Source organism: Ostrea edulis, chromosome 9 (genome assembly GCF_947568905.1).
Source record: "Ostrea edulis chromosome 9, xbOstEdul1.1, whole genome shotgun sequence".
In the NCBI taxonomy this organism is placed as follows: domain Eukaryota; kingdom Metazoa; phylum Mollusca; class Bivalvia; order Ostreida; family Ostreidae; genus Ostrea; species Ostrea edulis.
The window spans coordinates 42982499-42997482 of record NC_079172.1 but is presented as its reverse complement, the minus strand read 5'-3'; the positions used below and the strand labels follow the sequence as shown (position 1 = coordinate 42997482).

Here is a 14984-nt window from a genome sequence, read left to right as displayed (position 1 = left end):
AGTAAAACTGCTTCGCTTCGCTCCTTCTACCAACTTTTAATATATATACTTGTATCATGACATTCACTCTAATAGTATAGAGAATCCTCAGCTCATTGAAAATTAATGTACTTTGGTAATGAATTTCATTACCTGATAAGAAATAATTTAATACTGAACTTTTTACAGATTAAACAGTGTCAGTTCGCTTTCTTTGAGTCATCATCACTGTCATCACCATCTTCACACTCCTCCTCCTCCTCCTCCTCAGAGCATTCGTCTTCAATTTCATCAAGGCCACTCGTTAGGTCATCATTACTCTGAACACCATTTAGTCCACTTTGACCAATCAATATATAATCTAGGCCCTGTCAAACAATATATGAATGGTGAGGTTACAATCTTAAGCTATTTGGAGAGTGTCATTAAGAAAGAGACACCCTATAATGCAAATGATTTAGTTATGTGTTAATGTTTGATACAGAATTTGTATTGGTAATTGTTTTCCTATACAGAAATTCTTACTACATCTAAGACAAGTTTCTGTAGTCGATACTCTGTAGGAGGTATATAATGCATCAATCAATTTTTTTCTAAATTAGTGCAGCAACAAAAATAAACAAAAAAATCACTGGGGTCTACAGATTGCCAAGCTGATGCTTTAACCCGTAGAGCTAATAAAATCGACAATGAAATTTTAAATGACGAGGGAAATATTTCAAATTTCATTTTTGTGTACCAGGAAGGGAGAAAATGCAACGGACCATACCAGGATTTGAACCCAGGCCTCTGAATCTCTAGTCAGGTGCTCTCCTAATTGAAGTATCTGGCTACCAGTGATCAACTGAAACCAGTTTGATTGCCACAATAAATATATTTATGGGTGTGGTGGTCAAATAGTACAATTGGTAGAGCACCTGACTAGAGATTCAGAAGTCCCAGGTTCCAATCTCAGTCTGGTCTGTTGCATTTTCTCCCTACCTGTTACATTTGGTGTCACACTAGACCAGCCCCTATAACTGACAGATGAAAATGCCTGCCAGAAGATAAAAGATCTTGGGTTGATGTCTTCAAGTGTGAAGACAATTTAAGGAGGGAGGAATGTGGCAGTCAGATGGGTTCGATAGCCGATGGCCTGATAGCTCAGTTGGTAGAGCACCTGACTAGAGACTCAGGGGGCCTGTTTTCGAATCCTTGTCTGGTCCATTGCATGTTTCCCCTTCCTGTGTCATGCATTTTTCAGATTTAAGTTACATTCTAGCACTGGACATGAATTAGCTTAGTAGCTAGTGTGAAAAATGCTAAAATCAAATTACTGCTAAAATCTTTAAAGAACTGTTAAAGAATTCAAATTTATAAATGTTTACCTTCCAGTGCGGTGGTTTTACTTGTATTTCATTATCTCTGAGATCAAACTTAGTCAGTCTGGATAACGCCAGTATTGTGTCATCTTTGACTTCTTTGATGAAGTTACTCTTCATCAACAAATATATTAAGTTGGGTAGCTCTGAAACTGACTCTGGAATATGGTTCATTTCATTTTGATTCAAATTCAAATGAGTCAAGCTTTTCAATTTATGAAAAGATTTTGGCAAACTTCTTATTGTATTTTCTGATAAGCACAACCAGGATAAATTTTCTAGTTCTACAAAACTGGATGGAAGAGACTCGAGATAGTTCTCGCGCACACTTAATTTCCTTAGATATTTTAAGTTTCCGATGTTCGATGGCAGGTTAACCAGTTGGCAATCCACAATCCAGAGCTGGTGAAGACTGCTTAGTTGACAAATCTCCTCGGAGAGTACACTCAGTGGGTTGTGACACAAATTAAGGTATGTCAGATTTGAAAGTTTGCACAGTCCCGTTGGCAGTATTGTCAGTTTGTTGTTATTCAGAACAAGTTCCTCCAGTTTGACTAGGTCAGTAAGCTCGGATGGCGGAATCATTATCTGATTGTCATTCAGTAACAGACGTTTGACGTGTTTAAGTTTTTGAAATCTGCTTGACAGAACAGCAATGTTTCTATGGCTCAGGTTAATCGTTTCATGATCATTTTCCACTGCTTTTTGCAAAATTTCTTCTACCACCAGTAAGTCCATCATGCGTGCAACTCTAAAATAAAACAATCAATTATTTGCAATATTCAGTGTATGTTTCACTTAATTTACTTATTGACATGTCCACTGATAGTAAGATATATACTGTTTATATTTTATGAGGAAATTCGAAACCATAGCATTCCAATATCTGAGACGGTAACACAAACCTGCACTAAACTTCACATTTTGAAAGCGTTGGAACAAACATGTCAAATGTGCATATAGGCCTATCGATCTTTAAATATATGAAGAACATAACGCAACATTTGCACGAATACCGCGTTATTTAGGAAAATTCCATTTTTTTAAGCGTCGTAAATACCATGAGAACCAAGCACCTGCGCTTTTTCGTTTCCTTTTGAATAAGAGTTCCCAACATCCCTTATCTCATCAAGAAAAGATTAATTTAATAATTATCCGTTTTTATTGAATATGATTAACATTCCAGGCATTTAAAAATATATCACATTTTGGATATCATTCAATTTGTTACGTATATAAACTTTTCTTATAACCTTTTTGATTTTACCAACAAAAAAAAAAAAAAAAATTCTTATTGTGGTAAGTGGCCTACTTTCAATATACGAACTTGGCTGTTAGTATGCTTCATGTTACTGTTATATCTGTCAGTAATAATTACATTAAAATTTAGCTACGCTTTCCTTGCTGGAGAACCAGGTAGGAAAAAAATATCAACACACACCAAAAATAAAAATGGCAAAACAATTAATAATGTAATAATAATAATAAAAAAATACACGCCATTAAAAGAATCGATTTCATGATCATGTTAATTGTGTCTAACTTTACAGTTACATGTGAATATTTCTAATTAGATAAAGAATTACTTACAAAATCGGATAATCCTGGAAAAATCAACTTAGCATAGCTACAACGAATCCGAATCTGGCAAAATTGCAGTGCATGCTTTTACTAGAATATTTTTGTAAATCATGCACCAATGGTTTCCTTCTGGTTCAAGACACAAATACGTGGTATATGAATAAATCCGTACTTTTCATGTATTAGACTACAACAGAATTCTGTATGGTGGAGTTTTACGAGTGGAAGAATATCAAGATACCCATGTAGAAAGGCAGCAAGTCATACAGGTTATACAAATTTTACTTGGTCAGAACATTTGCTATTGTCTTAATCCAATAACAGCATGCCACTGGGCTTGATCAAGCGTGCAAATTTCACTCACTGATTGGCCATGTGGTTTCAATAAAAGTGAGTTTGGATGACAATGCTACGCCATTCTTTCAATGTGTTTGGTCACTGAGAACACAAGTAAAGCCTGATTCATTGTAATCAATGAGAAGCCTCGCTAAAAAATGTGCATGCTCGATCAAGCGAAGTATCAATATGCTGTTATTAAAACGATAATACATGTAACTGTAAGATATTAGGAAATGGGATTCTGGCAAGAAAGCAGCAAGAGCTGGCCCATCATCAACTATAAACATGATAAACCTATTAAATCTGTCATCATTATTATAAACTGCAGGCCTGTAAAATTGGATTAAGGGAGTTAATTTGTCAACCTACATGTATATAGGCCGACTTGTGCTAGATTAAAGCATTTGCATGAATTCCTATCCAGAAATTGAGAAGGTTTGTTTTTTGAAATTGAATATATAAATGAACCACAGTATAGACCGTCTGTATTTATACGTAAAAGTAGCTTTGAGAATTGAAATGAATATACACATATATTAAATGTCCTTTGATGTTTAGTTTGCAGTTTTCTTTGTGAAGACGAGATACCTTTTCTGTGATATACCAGAGAGAGAATTAAGGAAAATTTCAAGCATCAAGAAACAGGCAAGATAATATTGATACAAAACATTTAGATTAAGTATAAAGTTAAATACTCTAGATTCCTGAATATACATGAGAAATTTATAATCGCAAATCTACGAGAAGCACCACTCATGAAATAAATTTATGTTGTTGAAATACATGTAAAAACTCTTGATCAACAACCCACTTGCAAATTCATGTTCTCATAATTTAATGTCTGGTAATCATTTTGCGATATTAAGTACTCACGGAAAAAAAGGAATTTACAGTACACAAAAGTGTAATAAATGATGATTTTTGAAAGGTCTTTTTCTCTTTTAGACTTTGCTTTACACTTACAATGATGAGGTACCGTACCTGCACAATGTATCTGGTACACTTCACCCTTTAAAATTTGGGACACTTCATAAATTTTCATTGCAATGGACTTGCGAGGAAAATGTCAGCGTTCACAATTTTACCATTGCTACCTACCCCAAGGAAATGCACCATGTGTATTCGCATACATTTGTGAAGGTCTCGGAGACTGGCAATTTTGCTACCTTGCTAAATGTTTGCAATAAAACAGAATGGAAGACTGCGGAACCGTGGTGTATGAAAACATGGATTCCGTCTGACTTTTTGGTGGATAGATCCCGGAAGTTGTGCAAATGGCAATGTTTGGACCCATTCAGTGTAATGACCTACAATATTTGGAACATGAACACCTTTGCACAACATGATGAAGACTATCCTTTTAGATTTGGTCTTCTTACAAAGGTAAATGAAAACGATTTTCATGTAATTTGAACTTTTTAATTTATATTTAGAGGATTTTTTTATGACATTGGCCATATCATCCCCTACATTTTAAAATTATTCAAATTTTCTTAAATAGACCGATTTACATACATGTAGAGATACTGGGAAAAGAAAAGAAAGCTTTAGTACTTCCCAAAATTGTAGAACTTTGAACTTTTTACTGATGGGCACTACATGGATTCTGAATAGAAATCTTTAGCGCATGGGATTGATATAACTAAGCCTGTGTGTTTCCCTGTCTCCCTACCGTTATGTGTGATTTTACAGTATTGTTTACTCGTGATGATTATAATCATAAATATTGTATAAACTAAATCATGTGCTGCATGTGTGTGACAGTATGTCAGCGAAAACTATTTTATATGACGCAATATTGAGGTATAAGAATTAACATATTGAATTTTGATTGTGGTTGATGCAAGTGGCCCTGATAGTCATATACTTGGAATAATGGCGATTTTGGGATATTTGGAAGAAAATATTATTATTTAGGAAAAGCATGCAGTTGTGAAATATTGCACAAAGCCATTCCATGATTCTTTACTAACATATATTTTTTTGTATATCCTGTGTACTTTTTAATGATATATACATTTCTGTATACATTGGTTTGAAATATTGTTGTATAATCCAATCCCTTTCCCTATTTGTGAATAAATCATTATAAATCAATAGTCAGTATTAGGGCTTAGATAGACTGTCAATGAACATAGCATGTGGCTGTTAACATTTCTATTTTGCACTGTACATTATTTATATTTCAATTCCCCCCCCCCCCCCCAAAATCATGTTTGCAAGTTGTTTTAAAATCATTTTAATACTTTAGATATCCACAGACATGTATAATTTTAAGAAATGTGCTTTTCCTTGAAATCCATGCACATAATTTAATGAAAAACATTGAAATGATCAAAGACTTACAACCACATATTGTGCAGTATAGTTTTTACCTAAATTCAAATATAGTTTCATTTAAAAGGTATATAGCTTGCACTGACAGGTCAACAGGGGATGTTTACTCCACCGAGGCACCTGATCCCACGTCTGGTATATCCAGGGGTCCGTGTATGCCCAGCTCTCTATTTTGTATTGCTTATATGAGTTATGAGATTGATCACTGTTCGGTATCTTCACCTTTTCATTTAACTGTTACATCAGATTCTGTGGGACCAACATCCTGATGTAATAGCGTTTCAAGAAGTACGATACGAATATTCCAAGGGAAGTAACCTAGGACCGAACCAGATGAAGCACCTGTCAGATGTTCTGAAAGATTACCAGGTATAAAAATGGAAATTTATGTTGAAGCATTATATATGCATAGATACCTTTTTTATGCATACTACATAAAAACTATAAATTAAATAAGTTTAATTGAAGCAAAAACTGAAGACCCTTTTCATGATAATTCACTCTTTATTACAATCTACAAGAAATTTTTGTAAGTGAAAAAACAATATCATTTATCTTGAGAAAACAACCTACCCCCATGTAGTGAATTGTGATTTAGTTTGTTTTATAGCTTGACAAACACAGTTTGAACTTTATTTTAGTTATTTTGGTCAGCTTGACAAAAACAGCTTATTCAACGGGAAAACGGAGGAAGGCGTAGCAGTGTTTTCTAGATTTCCCATCCTCACTCAAAATACTTTTCTTTTATTCAGGTGGGATTCTTAACATTATAATATATCTATTTATAGTCTGGATTGTTGGCTTCAGGACAGCTAGTGTCTCAATAGGTGCATCATAAATTAAGGCAATAGTAGATTATTGAATTCAAATTACCTGATCAAGATACAGGGCTCACAGCGGGAGTGACCGGTCGACAGGGGGGGTGGGACTTACTCCTCCTAGGCATCTAATCCCACCTCTGGTATATCCAGGGGTCTGTGTTTGCCAACTCTCTATTTTGTATTGCTTATAGGAGTGATGAGATTGATCACTGTTCATCATCTTTACCTTTCATGAAGTAAATGTCAATGTATATACACACACGTTTAAGAAATACTTTTCACTTTTGAAATATACACGAGGATAAAATGAACTGTAACACTTTATGCCTGCATACTTCACGAAGCCTGATGGCACTTCATGAAAAGCATGCTGTCGTGAAGCATTGCTTTTCATACCCTCATATATTTTCAAAAAAGAAGTTTATTTCTTATTGTTACTTTCTATTTTTATTTCTGTCAGAGAATTCCCAGCCATTATGATATCAATACTATATTTATCAAGATTCATACGCACATCAATCACATTCATGAGGAAATTGCCATCATTTCAATTGGTAAAGATGTCGAAGGCAAACACATTGGAAATGTACAGAGTTACAGTATTTGGTGAAATTCTTTGAAAATTCTCATCTCATTTATGAATATAACTATAGCTGCAATAATGTAGCCTTATCTGATTATTTTCCTGACATTTTCTCTCTTAAAAAGAGAAAAAAGTTGGAGAGGGCTACATTATTGCAGCCAAAAACAAGGGTACAATACGTCAAATTAATATGCAAGCATTCTCCGTGTAAACTCATGTTTATTCATCCCTGAATTCAAGGCAGGGTCATGGTATAGGTTCAGTGTTTTACATGGGAATACAAGAGGAAATCCTTTGATGATCCAATTCTCAGGAACCTATACGTCAGGTACAATACTGTATTAAATCAATATGCAATATTGAGTCATTATGAAGTGCAGATTCAGTTGGGCTAGGATGGTGTTCTAATTAGGATTTAATGTTTTATGAAAATGCAATTGCTCAGATTAATAGTGATGTGGTGTTTGGGTTTCTTGATTTAATTTCTGTCTGTTTTGAATTCAGAAACCGTAGCAACAGTGCTGACCTTAATCAGAGAGTATGTCTTCATGTCCAAATACAGCATCCTCAGCACGGATTGGTAGGAAAATAATGTGTCATTTTGTATCATGGCTGCTCTGAACCAATAGGCTGAGGCAATATAATTTTACAAATCTTTAAAGGAGCATTAGTTTTATACCGAAGTTGTTACAGAGCAATATTATTACATGTATATGCCAGTCAAAGACGGGATGTATTACGGTATGTTATGGCGTCGTCCGTCTGTCTGTCCATTTGTTTGTCTGTCTGTTGGACCTTGTAGGCAAAATTAACCGTAAGCTCCAGGATCTTGCAACTTGGTACATTTGATCACCATGATGAAAGGAAGATGCCTATTGTTTTTCAAGGTTAAAGTCGTATTATCAGTTAATAGGAAAACCTTGAACTGTTGGGGCTAGGACTGTCAAACTTGGTACACATACTCCTCATGTCAAGTGGAGCACACCTATTGTTCTTCAAGGTCAAAGGTCAATGTTGTAATATCACTTAGTAGGAAAACCTTGTAGGCAGGATACAGATCGAACTGTTGGGGCTAGGACTGTCAAACTTTGTACACATACACCTTATGCCAAATGGATGCCTATTGTTTCTCTAGGTCAAGGGTCAAGGTCATTGTATCACTTAGTAGAAAAACCCTGCTTTCATTATGGATACAGATATTGCCCTCAAATTTAGTCACAAGCTTCCTGTTGGAGGTCAAACAGTTTTCCGGACTTTTTGTCATCATGAATACAGATATTGCACTGACATTTTGTCAGAACTTCCCTCTCAGAGAAATACATAATCAGTTCACATATCAGATAGATTGGTGCCCCATGACCTACTTTAAGGCTTTTTATTCGGAATGTGTATGATATCAATTCAGAGTACACAATATGCTTACAGGTCCAATGGGTGTACATGCATGTTGCACTCTTTGTGGTATTCTGTTTATCAACTTGTTGAACCGATACAATTTAAGAATTACACTAAGCATTCTTACTTTCGTTGTGTTTAAGTATGCTTACACAAGCCTTTAACTTGGAAAAGAAATGACTATTTTGTCATGATTCTTCTGGAGTCTGTGATATCGCATGTTTGATCTTCATTACTTTAACAGGTTCATATTCTTACCACACACCTGTCTCTGAGTCATGAGGCGAGGGAGGAGTCAGTGCTCCAGATCTGGAGGTACATTAAGGGGCTTCAGGGCCCTGTCATCCTGACGGGAGACTTTAACGCAGAACCTCAAGAGAAAGCCATGAGGTGATAACCAGTACAGATTATGGACTACGAATTATCCTATACTCAGATAGCTGTAACACTCTCCAATCACTGCTCTCTCTGTAAATGAATTGGAATTATTAAGAAAATGTTGTTCTTGTTTCATCCGACTGGTGGTATACATCAAACTGATCGTATCAAGAGGAAATTGTTTGAATTTGCTATCAAACAAAATACGCACTTGTTATTAATTTCCTCTTTGACACGATTGATTGTTTAACAATGAATGACAGTGAAGTTTGATTTTAGTGCGTGCTATTTTACTGACATTTGCTCCTAAACATATAAATCTATGCTTTACTGCAGTTTAGATCATTGTAAGATGATGATCATTCATTAGGCAATATTTACAATATCGCAATAAACAATTGTACTTGTACCGATGTACAGCAAAATTTTACCAAGGGAAACAACTCTTGCACAACTAGGCAGTGACTCGAGAGCACAACAATTCATTTAGAGATAAATCTATTAATGACAAATCTGTAATTGATTTACAGGTCTTTGAAGTACAACTTAATTGCAAATATCTTTAATTCATTAAAGCATGGTCTAAATGAATTAGTCTCCCTTTCGTTTATACAGGTATTCAATTGAATTTTAATATAATTAGATCATTGAAAAAGAGTGTCAATTGTAACTTCAAACTACTGCACTCAATAAATCATCACAGTGGCTCCCTCTAATGAAACAGCTCCCTCACTCAATAAATGGTTACAGTGGCTCCCTCCAATGAAACAGCTCCCTCACTCAATAAATCGTTACAGTGGCTTCCTTTAATGAAATAGCTCCCTCTAATTAACATAGTTCCACACTCCTGTGACGTCATAGGATTTTGCAAAGTCAATGATTTAATGACAGGAACATCAATTTTGTTGGAGATTTTTTCAATAGTTATTGTTAAAAATCTTGTTAGCCATAAAATATTTCAAAAGTCTTAGTTATATTTAAATAGTCAATGAATTGAATCCAAGGACAATAACTCTGTTTTCATTAAATTATTTATCAAGTCCATTATGCGATAGATTTCCTTTATTTTTGACAAACATTTTACCAAGGTGACAAGGAATCATTATCTGTGTCTTTTCATGAAATTACATAAAATTTTAATCCCGGGTGATTTTGAATAGCTCAACTTCGGATTTTTTATGGGGGTATACATACTCTGGAAGCTATAGATTTGAAATGATCATGGAAAGGTATGGATTTTTTTCATAAATAACTATAACAGATATACACCTACTAATATAAACAGAAAAAAATGATATGTAAACCATGCTATAAGGAAAATGCGTCCCCATTTGTTTGTTTTTTAACATTTTGGAGAATAACACTAATTCAATAATTTTGCACATAATATTCTAAACTTGATGAACATATTGAAAATGACATGTGTTTTAGTTATTGACATGTTTCCCGATAAATAAATGCAATTCAAAAATATTTTGTTGTTTTTATTTTAAAATAACAACAAATAACAACAAATAACTGTTTCCAATGAATTTCATAAAAATCTACATAGGGGTACATGACTTCACGAGTGTCTGTAATGAAAATTAATATGGAAATCCTTAACTGTTAATTTTGCTTTTTTTCATTACTCTGAATGTTAAATTATTGATTCCAAACAAAAAAATGCTACCTAAACCCCAAAATTCCAGGACTAAGGACCCACCTTAAGTAGCACTATCTGTTGATGGACCTCATTAATTCATTTGGAGATTTCTTTAATTCATATGCAGAATTAATGCTCTCTCAAAACATTCATTTTAAAGCTTTCTCTATATGAATGTCTGCTCATTTCAAATGAATCCTTGTGCATTTATTAATAGAATTAAAGGGCACTGTAATTCATCAGAAGAAAGTAACAATTCATTAAAAGGGAACCTTGATTAATTCATTTAAAGAGAGCATCATTTTGGTGTATGAATGAGAAATACTTGTACCTCCAAATGAATTAAACAGGGATGTGACTGAATTCCTCAGAAATCAGAGAAAAACTGGCCAAAAAGGGAGGAAAACACCTCCCCCTACCTGGAAAAATATCATTTTCTGCCACTTTAGATAAAATCCAGAGTGTTTCATTTTTTCGAAAATTGAGCAAATCAGAGGATTTCCTCTGAAAAGAGGAAAAATCACACCGCTGATTAAAGAGCTCTGCGTATTAGAATGGAAGAAATCTTTCATTCATCTGAAGACAGTACTAATTGTTCATTATACACGTATATTTATAAAATATCTCAAATAATTAGCTACAATTGTAGTATGTAATTAGTTTGGCTTTGATATCTGTCATATTTTATTTTTAACAAAGCAGGCTTTAAAACCTGAAGTTTCTGCTAGTTAAATGAAAATGTTCTTTGACAATTTTTCTTCTTCCTATTTTTAGATTTTTGAGGGGTGAGGTATCCTTGAAAGGAGAAAAGACATCTTGTCTAGTTGACCTATGGTCTAGTGTATATTCTAAGTCACAGGGCTTTACCTTTAACAGCGCTTTTGGAGAACTGAAGAAAAGGGTAGATCTTTATTTAAATCCTGAATTTTATAACATACATAAGCTCAGTCACTGAGATTTGAACCAAGATGCTGTCCCAAAGAATTGGGTGTTGGTAGTTGGAATTTTTCTGCTAATTTTGATTAAATTCCCAAAGATTACTATGTACATTTTTAGCTAGTGTACAAACAGTGTAAAAGAACCACCCTCCAACTTTTTAAATATCAATGTCTACTGCCTGTCTTATGGACACCACATGTACAGCCCTCCATGTCACCAACTTAACATTCTTAATTATACATGGTGCAAGTATGATCTGTGATTCAATGTTAATTGGATGCGTATGAGTATGCATGAATGATACTATATGGATTTTATTTTGCAATTTTAATAAAAACACACAATAGTGAAAAAGGATATAATCCAATTTATGAAAGAAAAATCCCCCCATTACGATTTTTGAACATATACATATATACTCGACAGATTGACTACATCTTCTGGTGGCAACTTACTGGTGATTTACAAGTTAGTGATATAGAGACTATCCAACAACCAGGAAAAGGGTAATTAAAATATGTTTTGTGTGGTATCTTCAGATATTGAAACTCTTTTGATGTAATACTACAATACTATTTATGTATACATGTATTTGTAGGTCAGGCGTTTGGTATCTTCAGATATTGAAACTCTTTTGATGTAATACTACAATACTATTTATGTATATTTGTAGGTCAGGCGTGTGGTATCTTCAGATATTGAAACTCTTTTGATGTAATACAACAATACTATTTATGTATATTTGTAGGTCAGGCGTTTGGTATCTTCAGATATTGAAACTCTTTTGATGTAATACAACAATACTATTTATGTATATTTGTAGGTCAGGCGTTTGGTATCTTCAGATATTGAAACTCTTTTGATGTAATACAACAATACTATTTATGTATATTTGTAGGTCAGGCGTTTGGTATCTTCAGATATTGAAACCCTTTTGATGTAATACAACAATACTATTTATGTATATTTGTAGGTCAGGCGTGTGGTATCTTCAGATATTGAAACTCTTTTGATGTAATACAACAATACTATTTATGTATATTTGTAGGTCAGGCGTGTGGTATCTTCAGATATTGAAACTCTTTTGATGTAATACAACAATACTATTTATGTATATTTGTAGGTCAGGCGTGTGGTATCTTCAGATATTGAAACTCTTTTGATGTAATACAACAATACTATTTATGTATATTTGTAGGTCAGGCGTTTGGTATCTTCAGATATTGAAACTCTTTTGATGTAATACAACAATACTATTTATGTATATTTGTAGGTCAGGCGTTTGGTATCTTCAGATATTGAAACTCTTTTGATGTAATACAACAATACTATTTATGTATATTTGTAGGTCAGGCGCTGCATCTGATCATCTCCCAGTTATTGCCACGTTTTGTTAAGATCATAGATACTGCTGTCCATTTGTTCTTCATCATTGTTAGCGAGTTAACTCGAGTTCATACTGCTGTTAGTTTGTTCGAGTTAACTCAAGTTCATAGATACTGCTGTCCATTTGTTCTTCATCATTGTTAGCGAGTTAACTCGAGTTCATACTGCTGTTAGTTTGTTCGAGTTAACTCAAGTTCATAGATATTGCTGTCAATTTGTTCTTCATCATTGTAAGCAAGTTAACTCAAGTTCATAGATACTGCTGTCAATTTGTTCTGCTGAATCATCATTGTCAGCGAGTTAACTTGAGGACATTTAGGTCATGAAAAGATTGCTAAATCTTTTATAAAAGAATTGCTCAAAGTAGAATATATCATCCAATGTTACACTGCTTTGTATTTCTGACCCAGACAGAAATTATTTCTATTGATTTTTGATACTTATTAGACGACACTCAAGTTGAATATGCACAAGGGTATGATCTGCGATGCTTCATGCCGGCATACTTCATGGAGCATGTTAGTACTTCATGAAACATGCCAGCATAGTGTTGCAATTCATGCCCTCATGTATTTTCAAATATGAGATTACTTTTGTTGAAATTCCCAGCCGTTAAAATAGACATCATGCCAACATTACAATCTGTAAAGATATCGAGAGCAAAAAACATTGGAAATGTAAATATATTGTTTTATTGACTTGGTAAATGTAAATATATTGTTTTATTGACTTGAAAAAAGTAAATACATTTATGTTGTTTTATTGACTTGGGAAATGTAAATATAAAGGGTTATTGAACTTATATTGGTTATATATGTTGGCTGTGAAAATGCACGAGCATGCGAGTGCATTTTGACAGCCAACGTGTGCAACTCACCAATATAAGTTCAATAACCCTTTTATATTATAGCTAAAGTATTTAGTTGTTAAATTATATCCCTTTTCACTCAAAACACTCCAAAATAGACAAGAATTCACCAATAATGGCATCTAAGGTGAAAGTGTGCAATATCAGCATGCATTTCCTAAGTGTTCAATATTCGTCTGCCATTTTGGCTTGTTTACGTCTTTACAGTAAGGTCAATATTGAATGCTCATACTCGGAATGTTTCGCGCGCACACAATTTACGCAATGTTATTAGCATTCAATAAATTCTCAGGATATTGAATGCTAACATTCTCTAGATTTTACGCAGATTTTATAATAGACTATTTATTAGCTATATGATAAGTTGTTTTATTGACTTGGGAAATGTAAATATATTGTTTTATTGTCTTGGGAAATGTAAATATTTATTGACTTTTCTTGTGTGACTCTTTGTTTTATGAAGGAATATTATTGAACATGCAATACATTGTTTCATTAAAGGAATTCCACCCTCCTGTGATGTCATAATTGCAAAATCAATGAATTATTTAGATTTATGCATGATGGGAATTTTAATTTTGTTGGAGTCTTTTCCGATAGTTACTGTAAAAAAAAAAGTATTGTTAAACATAAAATATTTTAAGTCTTTTAAAAGTTATTTATGAAAAATCAATATGTTTCAAAATATCGAGTCCAAGGGCAATAACTCTGGGGTTTTTTTATTATTGAATTCTTTAGCAAGTCCCTTACCATATATGATAGATTTCCTTTATTTTTATCAAACATTTTGTATATTTTTGTAAAGAAACATTTTCATGGAATTGTTATGAATACTATTTCATTGTTATAACCAGTTTTTGTGAAATTTTGACAACACTATTGAAGGAAAATTGCAATTTTCTGACCTTGATACACCTGTGTATGATTCTGTTTAAGTATGTCCCACATCTGAAAAAGTGCAATGACCTAAATATTTTATTTGGTAATTTATTAGTTTTAACTCCAATAAATGGAAAGAAATACACTTTCTAAGCTTATATCAGATAAAAATGTGAGTAAGGAATGACCTTAAATGATCAGGAATTTTCATACTCTCTGGTCCAGACAATCTTCTCTGGTATGTACCTCAGAGAGGGTTCGCCTCAGTATTAACTTTGGGAACTTAATTTAGATTTCTCTCTGGCAATTTAAACAACCAATCAAATTGCATGTTTTAAAATTCAATTTCTGTCAACAACAATGTAAAGAATAGTGAATACATTTGATTATTGTTACAGTTTCAAAGTTCTGACCAGTTGAAATATTGTTATGATATGTTAAAATACACACGTTTTTATTTGTAAAAGAAATTAGAAAAAAGACTGTGAAAACT

At 33.5% G+C, this 14984-nt stretch overlaps 1 protein-coding gene and 1 pseudogene across 1 annotated transcript; one reads left to right on the top strand and one right to left on the bottom strand.

The window, feature by feature from the left end:
- Window positions 1-16: 16 nt before the first annotated feature.
- On the bottom strand, window positions 17-2612 carry LOC125658332 (protein lap1-like). Its single transcript, XM_048889564.2, has 3 exons — window positions 2246-2612; window positions 1347-2091; window positions 17-347 (listed from the first exon to the last, which is right to left on the bottom strand). Exons 2-3 carry the CDS (start codon window positions 2079-2081, stop codon window positions 180-182), a joined length of 903 nt encoding a protein of 300 aa, XP_048745521.2. The 5' UTR covers window positions 2082-2091; window positions 2246-2612; the 3' UTR covers window positions 17-179.
- Window positions 2613-2626: 14 nt separating this feature from the next.
- Window positions 2627-14127, top strand: LOC125658330 (uncharacterized; annotated as a pseudogene).
- The last annotated feature ends 857 nt before the right edge of the window (window positions 14128-14984 follow it).